Source organism: Falco rusticolus, chromosome 7 (assembly GCF_015220075.1).
Source record: "Falco rusticolus isolate bFalRus1 chromosome 7, bFalRus1.pri, whole genome shotgun sequence".
Taxonomy (NCBI): Eukaryota; Metazoa; Chordata; class Aves; order Falconiformes; family Falconidae; genus Falco; species Falco rusticolus.
The window spans coordinates 31209831-31223937 of NC_051193.1; the positions used below are offsets into that span (position 1 = coordinate 31209831).

At 45.5% G+C, this 14107-nt stretch overlaps 1 protein-coding gene across 2 annotated transcripts in view; it reads right to left on the minus strand.

Annotated features, from left to right (window-relative positions):
- Window positions 1-2855: 2855 nt before the first annotated feature.
- SYT16 (synaptotagmin 16) overlaps window positions 2856-14107 on the minus strand; it is a 72025-nt gene continuing 60773 nt past the window's right edge. For both annotated transcript variants that reach the window (XM_037396076.1, XM_037396077.1), the window contains one exon: window positions 2856-5577. In XM_037396076.1, coding sequence (XP_037251973.1) covers window positions 5264-5577 — 314 coding nt within the window. In that variant the 3' untranslated portion in view covers window positions 2856-5263. The remainder of the gene's footprint in view (window positions 5578-14107) is intronic.

Below are 14107 nucleotides of genomic sequence, written 5' to 3' on the forward strand. Positions count from 1 at the left end.
GCTGCTTTCTGGAGCACAGAGTGAGCAAACTCCCAGCTCTATGGCAGCACAAGCGCAGCAAGAGCCTTCCCTCCCCACCACCTTCCTGCCCACTGCTTGGGCTTCTCATTTCTTGCATGACAACTCGTTAAATCTGCACCAGATTCCAAATAAACACCCAAACCAGCTATGCTGATTTATCCTGTATGTCTTTCCAAGCTTTAGGATCTGTCAGTTTCTGTCTGCTTTTATCACAAAAGCAGATCAGCTGGGAGCCAGCATCACTGCCTGAGGTATGAGAATGTATCTGCTGGGGTAGTGCACGCTGAAGGGAAAAACCTGCCTCATTCAAAGCATGAGCTCTTCTGCAAACCCTGGCTGCCTTTTTTCCCCCCCTCAAACCATAGTTGCAAACATCACACTTAGTACATTTTAAATGGAAAGTCGATGCTCCTGCATACTAATTCCTTCAGACTCTGTTGTCCTTTTACAGAATGATACCTACAAAAAAAAAAAAAAAAAAAAAAAGAAGAAAGCACACACGGAAGAGGTTGTTTCCTCTGCCATTAACTCGGTCCACATTGAGGGGAATGGGTGTCACTACTTTGTAACTATAAAAGTATCACAGCCCAACCAACAAGCTTCAAACTCCGTAAGTAAGAGAGCAGGGAGGCAAGGTCTTGATCATGAGCATCATAACTTTAAGATAACCCCCCCAGGAGTCAGCTCCCCTTGAGCCCCGGGATAATGCAATAGGGAGGCCATACTCTTTGCTCAGCCTTTCCGTCCACCTTTCGTGCTGAAGGGCAGAAGGCAGCTGAGAGGCAGAGAGATGAAGTGCTTTGATCATACAGATTAAAGATGATGATAAATATGGGAGTGCAAAAAAAGCTCTGCAGGCACGCTAGCTCCAAGGTCATCGCCAGCTTCAGCTGAAGGAGAAAATTAACTGCCAGCAGAGGAAACGCCTGTCCTCTGCCAAGCTGCCACCTTAGGCTTTATGCTGGAGAAATGATCAATAGCAGCTGGCGGCCTTTGGTTCTGTGCGTCCAAAAACATCTAAAGACATTCATGACTGAAGATCAGTCGACTATGTAAAGCACCAAATAACTTCTCAGGATCTGCAGCTGCTAAAAATATATCTAAGTATTGTCCATGCGCCCCAGGAGCTGCACAACCCATGTCACTCCGCAAGGGAAACGCAGACAAGCCAGAGTGCCAGGAGCAAGCGGGCCACAGCAGGATCCAGGTAATTAAAGACGCTGGTAAAATGGAAACCCAAACACATCAAATGACATAGCAGACCATCCAGATAAAGCCTTTACAAACGGACACTTCAGTAACCTATAGCTGTAGCTCAGTGGGCTAGAAGAGGTACTCATTGCTGTGGGCAACGGTCGAAAGTCACCATTATTACAGGGAATATAAACAGGGTGAGATCATTCTGTTCTGTTGTCGATACACACTAAAACCCCAAAAAATAAATTAACAGCAGAAAGCCTCGCAGGACAGGGGTGTGCTGGCTGGAGACAGACCAAGGAAGGAACAGACTGCAATGAGCTGAACGATGCTTTTCGAGATATGTATCCAGAGCAGTTGCCCACAGTATTCTGGGCTTATGCCAGTGCAGTTAGTTGCTTCCCACACAATGGTTTTGTGGGTTTTCAGGCTTCCCACCCCCCCCACCCCCCAAGAGAAGAAAATGCAAATAAGCTATAAGGGTATTCCAGATAGTGGTGTCAAAAGGGGATGAATTATTTTAGAAAATGAGCTCACTGGGAAACTCCATAATCTGGACTTGCAAGCACTCCAGCATTTCCAGGAGCAGGTCAGCCGTTCCTTTCCTGCTTGCTGAACTCCCCATGGGCCTCCCACAGCTCTTTTCCCCACTTGGAGCCCCACAGAAGCAGAGATCAGGCATCAGCATTGGCACCCACGTGGATGGAGGCCAAGGGAACACAGGGACTTGAGACTACTGACCATCGCCAACTGCAAGCCATGTGCAAGTCAGGATTCTCAAGGAATGGAAATCTTGCTGGAAATTCAGCCTTGTCAGCCACAATCAAAGGAAACAAGGGGTTAAAGCAGTGACTGAAAGGGCAGCGGTATTTACAAGAGAAAGACCATAAGCACAAGCGCAGCCTGTATCAATATTAGCAATGACTAATTCAATCTGTCAATGGGAAAAACTACGGGAGCTCTGGAACATGGGGAAGCTGCCACAAAGCCTTCATTTCATAGGCAGCCAATACTTAAAAGTAAAATAAACCACAAAAGCAACAAAAATCCCAAAATACAGCTAGCAAGCATGAGCACCCCCAGCACGGTGTTTGTCCCAAGATTCCTAAATCTCTCCATTGCTTCAGTAGGAACTTAATGAACCCCACAAACACATTGATCAAGGCATAGATGCACCAGCAGGTTTAGCAGCAGCTCCAAAACCCCAGTGCTCCCCTTGGCTCATCCCTTTCCCCTTCCCTCCAATTTTTTTCTGGTAAAATATAAGGCCAAAACACTGTTGCAAGGATGCAGCAACCTGCTTCCATCGGAGAGCAAAGTTCTAACATGTGCTCAGATATTAACTTACTCTGAGCTATCTTCTCTTGCTTTCCTCTGACTCCCAACACTCTACACTGAAATTATATATTAAAATTCAATTCCCTTAATGCAGTATCTTCAGAAAAGATCTTGATGTGAAAATGGCAAGAAGTCCAAAACTAGATTGCTTTATTGTTTTCTCAAATTATCTTTTCCAAGATATTTTTTTTTAATCACACTGTTACAAAACTGGTTTATCTCCAGTTCACTGCTGAAACATATTATTAATCTACATTTTTCCCTTAGCTAATGGTGAAGCACAAGAAACACTTGGCAGGTTCAAGAAGTTACAAAGAGAATCACGGTAAGTTTATTACACGTACACATCCCAGATAATAAAATTACTTATAAACACTTGTATATACATCTTACGCAGTTCAGGAAAAAAGATGCAGAGACTGGAAACCAACTGAAATCAGCAAATGCACCTTTTGAGTTGGGCTGCTTCCCCTGCTTTTTTTCCCCCAGAAGAAAAGTACGTGATAAAAACCCACTCCTATTCTGCTGTTTATCACTCATGCTCATTTTCTCTTGCATTGGTAATACAGCAGCATGAACAGTGCCGTCAAAAACATACTTGTTTGCTGAGCTGTATTTGGGTTAGATCCTGCTTTATGGTACGAAGCCCCAGCAGTGCAAAGCAGATTTTAATCTAGGCAGTGGAGGACAACCCTCCTGCATAGGATACCCACCAGTCTCACCAGAAAAATGACGCTCAGACAGGTAAGTGATAAGAATATATAAAAACATCGGCTGTGGAATAACTCGTATCGCCTGTATCAGAAGTCCTTCTACATGCAGATTATTCTGTCTGCCTCAGGAGGACAGACAAAGCCTGTGTGTATGACACCAACTGATAACCTGTATCACACCACTGCCCACAGGGTCTGGTTAGCCTGGCTGTGATGCAAACCAGCACCAAGGCTCAAATTTGGTCAAACAGCCAGTGCCACAATCTGCACTAGTTAGATTTGCAGAGCACCGTTGAAGGGAAGGAGACAGCTGTGGTGCAGTAGGAGGCAGAATTTGGTGCCAGGGCTCAGTAAATGACAAAAACAAAACATGAAGTGATTCAGTACAGACAAACCTTTTCAGCAAAATATTTCCTGTTCCTTGCTATCATCAGCAGGAGCAGAGAAATGCCAGTCCTCTCCTAGAGAGTGCAGAGAATGGGAGATTGGGCAGCTGACAGTATTTGAAGATCTCAGCACCTTACTGCCTACATACCATCATTACATTGGAGGACAAACATCCTCTGCTGTCACACGGAGCACCTCAACAGCTAACAACTGCTAAACTTTCAATAGCCAAGTAGCAGACTAAGACATGGCCCCTTATCCATCATCTCCATGACTTTAACTCACAGAGACAGGAAAAAAGATTAAAGTGGAAGATGACAACACAGTCTGAAAAGTACCTACATAAAAGTGTCATCACCTCATCCAGCAAGCCTGCTCCTTGCACTGTTTTCAGTTAGAGTCAGGAAGCATAATACTTTTCTCTGGTGTTAGTTCAGCAGAGCCAGCAGACCCTCCAGGGGGTCCTCTGGATCCTGTTCCTTGCCTGCAGGAGAGCTCACCTCAACGATGAGGTGACATGGCCTGACATCCTCTACTGCTCAGCGTGCCAAGAACAGTCCCCTTGCAGATCCCGAGGAGATATTACAAGATAGCACACTTGAAGAAGAGCCCTCAGCAAACTGAATTGTGCTTAACTGCATCACAGAGAAAGCATGGTCTAAAGCCTTCCCGTGTGATGCTCACAGAAATGCTTTTCTGAATAAACCTCACTTTTAAAAAACAACGTACCACGTAAGTAACACATGGGCAAAACAGTGATGCAGAAAAGAGTGATTCAGGCACAAAGGTGGATGTGCAGCTTGTTCTGGTCTTTTTTGGTATTTGTGATGACAGAAGCCATGAACTTCAAGTAAGCATCTAAACATGCATTGTATAATTGCAATATAAAACTGACGCTAGTTCTCTCTCGTGCAAACCTATGGCAATGCAGGCTAACAAGTGCACAAGATGCCTAATTAAAAATACTGGTAGTGTTTAGTCCTAATATCAGTTGCTAGTACAGGAGAACAGTAGTAACGTCTAGGCACTTAAAAGTTGACAGAGAATTCAAGAGTGCTTTCCCATGCTGCCTGAAAAATATATCATCCAGTCTACAGTGGTATAAAATGCTTATTTCTAGGACTTAGAAACATGGTAACAAAAAAAGGGAGAGAATGTGATCTGCCTGCAGGTCAGCCTTTCTGTGAGCTATCTGCGTGTCAAGAGTATTTGCAAACTTCATTAATATAAATAAGGGCAGAAACAGAAGAGAGAGTTTAGCCCAGAAGAAAACAACATCGAAGTCAGTCTGTGACGATTAAGCCTATGACAAAAATATTAAGACAATGACCAAGGAAAGAATTTTGTAGGTATTCCCATTGCTTCTTCCCAGGGTTAATTATTTGGATGTAGAAAATGCAGGACAACCTGGAAAGACAAGAACTAAACTTGCTTCCTAGGCGTTGCCACCCCTTTAATACTCATGACTGCTGACATGGAAAACTCAGGTTAAAGTGTATGTGACCTGTCGGAGCACAGTGATTGCCATGGGATAGCTCTTCTCTGCTGACTGAGAGCAAGGGAAGACAGCCCATAGTCCCAGGACCCGCAGGCTGCCCTGGTAACCACTAGGACTCCAGTAGTGTGTGCCACCTGCAGACCTGTGTCCCCTTCGATTCCTTCATTTCCTGCCAATGACTTTGCTCTTCCTCCCCGCTGCTGTTCTGACCCATAGAAATCCAACCGATCATCTCTTTGCGCTTCATGCTGCGCCTGTTGTACACGGAGATCATTAGGGTGACATCAGAGAGCTGGAAGAGGGCGACCTGGAAGATGAAAGTTTCCTTGTAGACAGGGTTGGGCTGCCCTCGACGGATGGAAGTCTTGCAGCGAGACATCTCCTGACCCACAGAGTTGCGCAGGCAGAGCTTTCCGTAGGTGTCTAGGACAAGAAAGAGGAAACCAATATGTTTGGAACAGGTGACAGACTATATGAAAGCCCCAAGCAGTCAAAGAACACCCAAAAAACCCTGCAAGTAGAGCAGCCTGTCTGCAGTGAATAACAAATGAGAGCTGGACTGCTCTCCTTAGCAAAATCCATGGAATGAGAAGCAGCAGGTGAAAGCACCTTATATTCAGCTGGGGAGAAAAACAAATAACTGATGTGTGTTTCAGCCCTGGTCTCTTGGAAAGAGCAGAAAATCTGGTCCCCAAGCCTAGCAGACTTGTCTAAGATTAACCAAAACTATTAACATCTCTACATCAAATGGTGCATCTCCACCTTCTCTTCTCCCTTACAATCAAGTGCCGTTGGGGCTGTCTTGCCGGGGCTTCCCTTGGCTGCACTTGCCTTCCCACTTCTATGACCTATTACTTGAAATAGCAAGCAAAAAGGGTCCTGAAAAAAGAGGGAAAGGAAACTTGCATACACAGTGAAATTATTTGATCTCACATCATAGTTTCAAGGCTTCTTCCAAATTCTCACTTACATTTTTGGTGGACTCAAGGTCAATTTTATTCACTATTTCAGTCAACACAAGGAGTAAAAACGCTTAATAGATACAGGGAAGGGATGGTCCAAGTCAGTGTTCCCATAAATTCACCCTTAAAACTTTTGTTGCCTCCTGTATTGATTAGTTCACCTCTGTTACGCGGTCACTAATACCACGGTCTCAAGCAGAGCTCTGTGGTCCCAAAGCTCCACAGACCCAGCTCCGTGTAAGTTTTCACTTCACTCTGCACGTGATGGTAACAGAGCACTTGGCTAGAAGAGTCCCCTTCTAGCCCCTTCGTAGTCTGTGCCTGGGTTTCTGCAAGTGAGTATTATTTTAGAGCGTGCTGAAGATAGAAAATAAATAACAAGCCTCCGTCTCTTGTCTACAGCATTTCTATCCTCTTCTGTTCCCATTTGATGTGCTATTTTACGCACTTATCTACTGAGCAACACAAGGTGTGAAATTACACTTCAGGTGTGAAAACACTTCTGTGTCTCCAAAGCAAGGCTTTCCGCTCCTCTCAAACTGTTCCTCTGAAAAAGCTGTCAGGAGACTGACAATTGAGGAGCAAATTGTAAGCCCACACAGCTGTACAGCTATCGAGCTTCTGCCGGGAAAGTTCAGTCTAATCATTAACTGGGGGTGCCAGCTTGCCTCCCCGCCTAACACTGGAGATGAAGTAGATCTTGCCAACAAAGACCTCCTTGCTAGACAGAAAAGCAGACTTGAGGCATGGAATAGCTTCCTGATTGTATCTGGGAAGCAAAGAACTGCTATATCAAGAGGTGGCCTAATTCCCACGGTAGCATTCAATATTGGTGGTGCTGAGGGACCGAAACCTGTAACAACTTCAGACCCCTCGCAAACACAAAGCGCAAGAGAGGACTCTCTCTTCCAGCTCAACTCAATGTGAAACCATGCAAGATAACCACCAGACACAATCTCTTGCAGTACTTGCAGAGGCGTCACTTTGCTTCCACTGACAAAGCATAACCTGCACTGACGCATTCCTCACGTGGAAGTCCTGGATGCTGGTCTGAGCCTGCAGGGAACTCCCTGGAAATAAAGATAAGTGGGGGGTGGGTAGGGGGTTTATGGATTTTCTTAATGTATTCACCCTTTTTTTGGAGAAGGGGATTTCAAAATAGTGAAAAACCTCCACCAGGGTGATTCTTAAATACAAACAAGCAGCCAATTAGTATGATTCCCTGTTTGAACTTTAAAATTTTTCTTACTTTCAAATTGAAATCTTATATTTTCTACAGAATTTCAGTGCATTTCCCAAACCAATCCCATTGACAGGCAGAAAGCTGAAGTGGCTTGCTTCTGCTGACACACAAGAGAGGTGAGTGCTGAGACCTACGAATTCAGGGAGATGGGACCCTCTATTTGCTCCTGGCCCAACACCTCCATTTCTCTCCACATATGTCCTCGCTGCCATATCGCTTTCCCCACTACCCTCTGAGAACTGCTTTGCTGAGGGTGAGGGCATTTGATTGGGATCAGAGTCGGGGCTGGGAAGAGTCGGCAAGGGCAGAGCTGGGGCACGGAGCAGCACTGGAAAGGTCCTGCCCCTGGAACCCTTGGCAGCTCTCGGGAGGGTTTCCCTGGCTGTGCTGGAGCAGGGGCTGGGCAGAGCGGAGAAACGGTATGCAGCCAAGGACTGCTACCAACACCCTCACTGCTATCCCACCTGAGCATGGCAATGTGCAACATAACTAACAGCAGATGAAGTACTTTTTTAGCTTATCTTCCCATGCTACTTGAGGGAAAGGTCACCCACTCAGGCTGTAGTACGTCTTTTTCAGAGAAGACAGGGAGAGGACTGAGGTCTAGATTTTCCTCTCATTAAACTTCCCTATCACCCTCCTTCTGAGTGCCACCAGCTCAGAAGAGATTCATCACACCTAACTGCAGGCACATTCATCTGAGCAGTCCCCAAAGGAGTCAACCAATTTATAATCAATACCACCGAAGGAGCATAAGGCATAATTCAGCAGCGACCTAGTAGATGGTGCTACCATTACAGATGATAAAGGTTTTAACACTAAACCAAGTGCCACAGCTGAAACACCTCACAGGATGCTGTTTCAGGATGTCCCAGTTAATTTTCCAGGCAATGAATGGATGAGTTTCTTGCAGTCATAAACTCTAGGATGTCACATCCCTGAGGCCTCAGTTTTTGCAAGTGAGGAGTAAGGCAGCTGGCTTTAAAGAAAACCGAGCGTCGCACGACCAATGACTCAAATCCAACAGAGACCAAAGTCAGAAAATTAGGCTTTTTCTTTAATATACAACAGGTCTGCAACATAATTCTGCTGCAAGGCCCTGTCTATACAGTACCTATGTCAGTGGGGATTTTGCACGTATCATCTGCATCAGGCAAGAACATGCAAGGCTGGAAGAAGACTATGCTCAGGGCAGAACTAATACCAGGAGCCCTATTCACCCCCTTGTAAACACAGGCACAAAACCAGTGCAAGTGGCAACTAAATCAGGCTGCTAATCCTTCTCAAATTTATTCCACTGGGTGTATTTTACCAGCCAAAAGAATCGAGCTTGCCTGAACAGAAATAAAAGAGTAGGTGTGGATTCAAAATTTGCTTTGCAGAGCTGGTACGTATGAGGCTGAGCTGTTATTCTGCTTCACTAACTACATTTTAAGATCGTGGTTTGCCCTTATTGCATTGTGCTCCTTGCAGCATCTTTTTAGGTGTTTCATCAGGTAACACTCCCTAGTTCTCCTTGTGGTCCACTCTGGTCCTCTGAGATGGAAAGCTCTCCCCTCCAGCTGGCTTTGCCAAAGAAAATCCATCCCCAGAAACACAGTGAAATTAGTAGAACTACAGCAAGGATGAACTTGAAAATTTACTGAAGAATATATGTGTGAGAGCATCTATTTATTCTGAAGGCAACATTTTCCATCTAATTACACGCTCAGATCCAGTAATGGCCTCATTACTGTGGTATCTCAGCACTTCATGCTCTTCAGTGTATTTACTTTCATGCCACCTCTGTCAAGCACAAAGGGAGAAGAGAGATTAAGGCTTACACTCCTTAAAATGCCTAAGTGCTCACCTTCTATTTAGGCACCTATCTCACTGACATAAAGAAGAGCGAGCCCTCTTAAGATCTGGGAGGGTCTGAGACTGCAGCTTGCCCACGATTACACAAAAGTCTGTGAAGAAGCAAGAACTGTCTAATTTTGCCGAGACCAATTTTAGCATGCATCCACCAGGCTCTCCTTTCCATATGGGCTTTGGAACAGAAGTTCTTGCTACAGATCATTTTTACTCTAAACTCATCTTTCATCTCTGGTACGAGTGGATTGAACAATGTTCTCGTATACATAAAATATCAACACCTCTGCATTTAATACCAGAGTGAAAAGCACTAAATCAAGGAATGCTGCAAGAAGCCAGACACATTTTGGGCTGGCGCTGCATAATCTTACTCCAGAGGTTTGGCTAAACCTCTCCTCGCACGGACTGATCTGCCCCCATCAGCACTGCCCCAACCATAAAACACCTCTCGAGAGCTCATCTGCAAAGGCAATCAGTTTATCTGCAATTCTTCTAATGACCCATTTCTGTCATCATCCTTCTAAGGGAACTAACTGATAATGACAACTCAGGGGAATAATCAGCTATAATTTATACGTTCCCATTTTTGGAGCAGGGACCATAGCGTGCATTCTACTTTCATTTACCCTAAGCTCCACCATTACTAATAAAGCTGACCCATGGACAAAACCACTGCAAATACAAAAGCGTCTAACCCCCTGCTTAAATTTATGTTTAGAAAGGAAACAACCAAAGACTCCTGACCCCTCAGGTCTGCGGACTGCAGGGTACAGCAGCGCACCGTACGGACCTTCCCACCCTCGCTCCAGGCAAGCTAGCTCATTTCCAAAAGCAGTATAACCATGTCAGCATGCTGCAATCCAGACTAATAACAGCTGCAGTACAATAAAGCCTTGGGCGTAGAGCTTAATTTCACCCAGCTGGCATGCCCACGCTCCTAGCCTACATAATAAATGCAGCATCGCTTGGCAATGCAGCCCCAGAGCTCAGCTCTGCGCTGCTCCGTACAGCACGGCTCAACGCCAGGTCTCGGTGGGAGACCCAGGCGGCCAGGGCTCCGTTAGTCACGGCTTCACCTCCCCACCGGACCAGCAGCGAGGCAGGAATACTGTGAACCTGGCTCACTGCAGCCGGATCGGGAAAAGAGCAGGGAGTAGAATTAGACCCAGGCTTTTGTTCCCAGCCCCACACTGTGGAAGTCTGGTGTAGACCAGAGGCAGCTTGTGGACTACTCTAGAAATCCTACAAGGGCTGAGAGCTGCCTGCTACGTTGCCGAGATGCCAGCTTTTCCTCCCCTTGTTCCATTCAAAGGCTTGTTCCACCAAACCTTGGCTACTCAGGTCCCCTCTCCCACGGCTGGCAGCCACCACGCAAGGGAGAGGCTGGGATATGGCAAACCTTGACAACACGTGCGTTGAGAACAGACCAGCAGCGCCTTTAATTTAAAACGCAGCAGAAAGGAGCGCACTGCTCCCAGGAAGCAGAGTTTGGCCTGAGAGAAGGGAACTGCCAGCATCAGTGACCCGTTTCATGCAAGGAGGTGGGCTGGGGAGGGGTAGGAAACAAGGGCTCCCGAGCAGCAGCGCCCGGGTCTCTCAGGAAGGAAAGCTGCTTCCTGAGACCCCCTGAGCTCAGGTCCTTGGTGATCCCTCCTCTGCTGCCACAAGACCCCATGCACACTCTATTTGACAGTGCTAGCCCTCACCTGGGATGCATGGTGGGCTGCAGAGCCAGCTTACCACCCCCCCTGCGTTCTCTAGCCCACAGAGGTGCAGCTTTACTCAGGGCTTACCCAGCCAAAGCAGCACGCAGACACCTCTCCAGATGCACGAGGTGACTCTCCTCTAATCAGGGCGTTTCAACATTGGGCATCATTGCTGCTGCCTCAGAGAGGGGGTGGGATCTTTAACCAAGAGCATAGCAGAAAGCATGAACGTACACTTTCTCAGTAACAGCAGCAGCATGATGTAAGGCTGCTTAAGCCTGGCTTTTCTCACCTCCAGCAGTGGTGCCCAGGGGCATGGCTTTATGATACAGCCTGTCATCGGATCTCCTGCAAACCGCTCTGTAGAATTGCTGCAGATTTGCACTAAACATTCAGCTGCAACTGAAGCTTGAATTAGGAGAGTTCTACTCTGGAAGTAAGCTTTGCCTTTTGTTTGTTTTGGGAGAGGATTTTTTTTTTCTTGTTCACAGCTATGGGAATGGAAGAGCCATCACCATACATTCCACTTCAGATGTACTCCTTTGATTCAGAAATACCTTCATTTTTACACCCAGCAAGTATAACATAGATTATAGCTTTTAAAGACCTTTTAGAAATACAGAACTATTGAAAACATTACTGAATAACGGCATGCTATCAGTGGATGTCTAATTATCATGGAACATCCCCCACCAAAATCTCACAATTTCTCTTTGAAAGTCCACTATTCTGTGACCTGCTTTTCCGAGCTTAATTAATCCCGGGTCTCAACATGGTGGAAATAGCTGCACCAAGCCAGTCCATCCACCCGATAGTACCCAATACCACGTGCCTTAGTAAGTCAATAAAAATATGGTGAATATGGCATATGCTGATTCTCCCCCAAATACTTTCCCAGTCTTCAGCTATTTGTGACTTAAGAACTTCCTCTGTCAGAGTTAACCTCTTCATAGTTAACGGTCCTCAGTGGATCTTTCTTTGTGAACTTGTCCTGTGCTGTACCAAACTCAAGTGGACTTCTAGCATCCATGACATTCTGTAGTGAGGAATTTGAGAGCATAAGCGAAGAGCTGTCTCCTCTTCAAGACCCACTACCTCCTACCTTCGTTTTGTGGCTTTGTATCAGGAGAGAAAACAAATAACTGCTGCCAATTCACTTTCTCAATGATACTTATGATTTCAGAGGCGTCCGTGAAATCTCCCATCTCCCTTTGTGGTAGCATCGTAGGAGGTGCAGTCTATTCAGCTGCAGCTCACTGGAAGCTGTTCCCATGCCCCTGATGGTCTCTGACACTCCTCATCACATCCTTCCAGTTCTGCCGTATTCTATATGAATAGCAGGAGCCAGAACTGTACATGGTATTCATTACACCAGTGACATAGTTACAGTCAAACACCAATTTTTCATTTTGTCCTCCGTATATTTCTAACCTTTAACTTGTTTTTTCCCACTACTACTGTGATCCTTGAGTGGACGTTTTCCTGGAGCTATTTACTATAAGCCTAATATTTCACTCACGAGTGGCTCTGAGCCCATCCAGATACTAAGCTTGAATTCCATCCCTGCCCCCATGTAGTACCTTACATTCATCCACCCTTCATCTTCCACCTCACTGCCCAGCTGCTCATTACTAAGACATCCTTCTGGGCTCCTTGCATCTGGCGTCATTTTTACCACCCTGAACAAAACTTTCTCAAACAAAACTGACCTTTACTGTAAGTTTATTCAAGCTATATTCAAGGATGGGCAACGAAAATCTGTGGGAGTGGTGGTCCTGTACAAGCCTACTGTGACCAATTGGCAAGTAGCAAGCAGCAAGTAGCTGCCCAGCACCTCTACTGCTCTGTTAATAACCAAGCTCTCTGGACGTCTGAATCCACCCCAGCTCACCCTAGTACAGATCACCCTTCTGCTACGGATGAGATGAAAGCATGAATTACAAAGCTTTAGGAACTCAAGCAAATTCCCTGTTCAGAGCAAGATGCGCAGGTTAGAAGTTAAGTTCCTTATTCAGCTCCCTGGTTGATTGGGAGAAATTCACCTGTGCCTTAGTCTTCCAGGAATGAAACAGGGATAACAACTTTCCTTCCCTCACAAGCTGATAAAATAAAAGCCACTAATGGCTTTCAAGCACTCTGATACCAGAGCAACAAATACCGTGCAAGGATCCTAATTCCTCTATGGGAGCATCTTCTGCACTTACTGGCATTGTTATCTGTGGCTCATATGTTTGTTTTCAGACAAGTCTTCACTCCAAGAATTTCTCCTGTTCCCAACAGAAATCCTGATAGCTTGTTCTCTCCCCCCTGTCTTTTCCAACATTAATGCTATTGTATTTGTTTAATGGGGTTAATATGCTGCTTGTATAATAACAATCACGTACGGATGTAATTATTATGTGTGATTAATTCTGCAGCTGCTGAAAAGCTTGGAGGACTTTTCTTAGGCGAGGGAATATCTTTACAATAGTCCTTCTCAAATTGCATTACACAGACGTACAACCCCCCCCAAAAAAGGCAGAAGGGGAAAAAAACAAGGGCTGGATTATTGAAAAGAGAACTGCACCCAGCAGAGTAGCTGGTGAAGGTTAAGCATCATGTGGGCAGAGACCATGTCTCTGTTGCATGTTTATACGCCAACTGGCACAAATGATTCCTGCCATCACTACAATCCCAAGGTACTACTACCATGCACATGGTATGTAACTGGTTATAAATTCTTAAAGAGGTGTCTGCCAGTGGTGTAGGCTTCTCTTGTTACTTTTTCTATAATAAACATCCTTTAAACAAACACACTGTGTTTTGTTCTAAGAAAATACAATACCACAGACCAAAATACGAACACCCACAAAACACTAACACAGGTTAATGATTTTTACAAGAAGCAAAAAGACTGAGGTGCACTGCACACAAGCCATTAGCACTCTAATACTGAGGGTGTCTACATCTGACAAAACTGTAGATGCTTTTCTGCCTGAGGCTTTTTGGCACACACTGATAAATTACAGCCCAATGCTGCAGCCATACTTTTGAGTGCTCTTAAGTGCTCCGAGTGATAATGGACCTATTTGCGTGATCAGGGATTGCAGACACAGGCCTGTAACTCGGCATGCTCCCCAGGACAATACCTGAACACTTATCCTTGACCAAACTGTTCTTAAATCCCACAAATGTGACCTCAAGAGAAG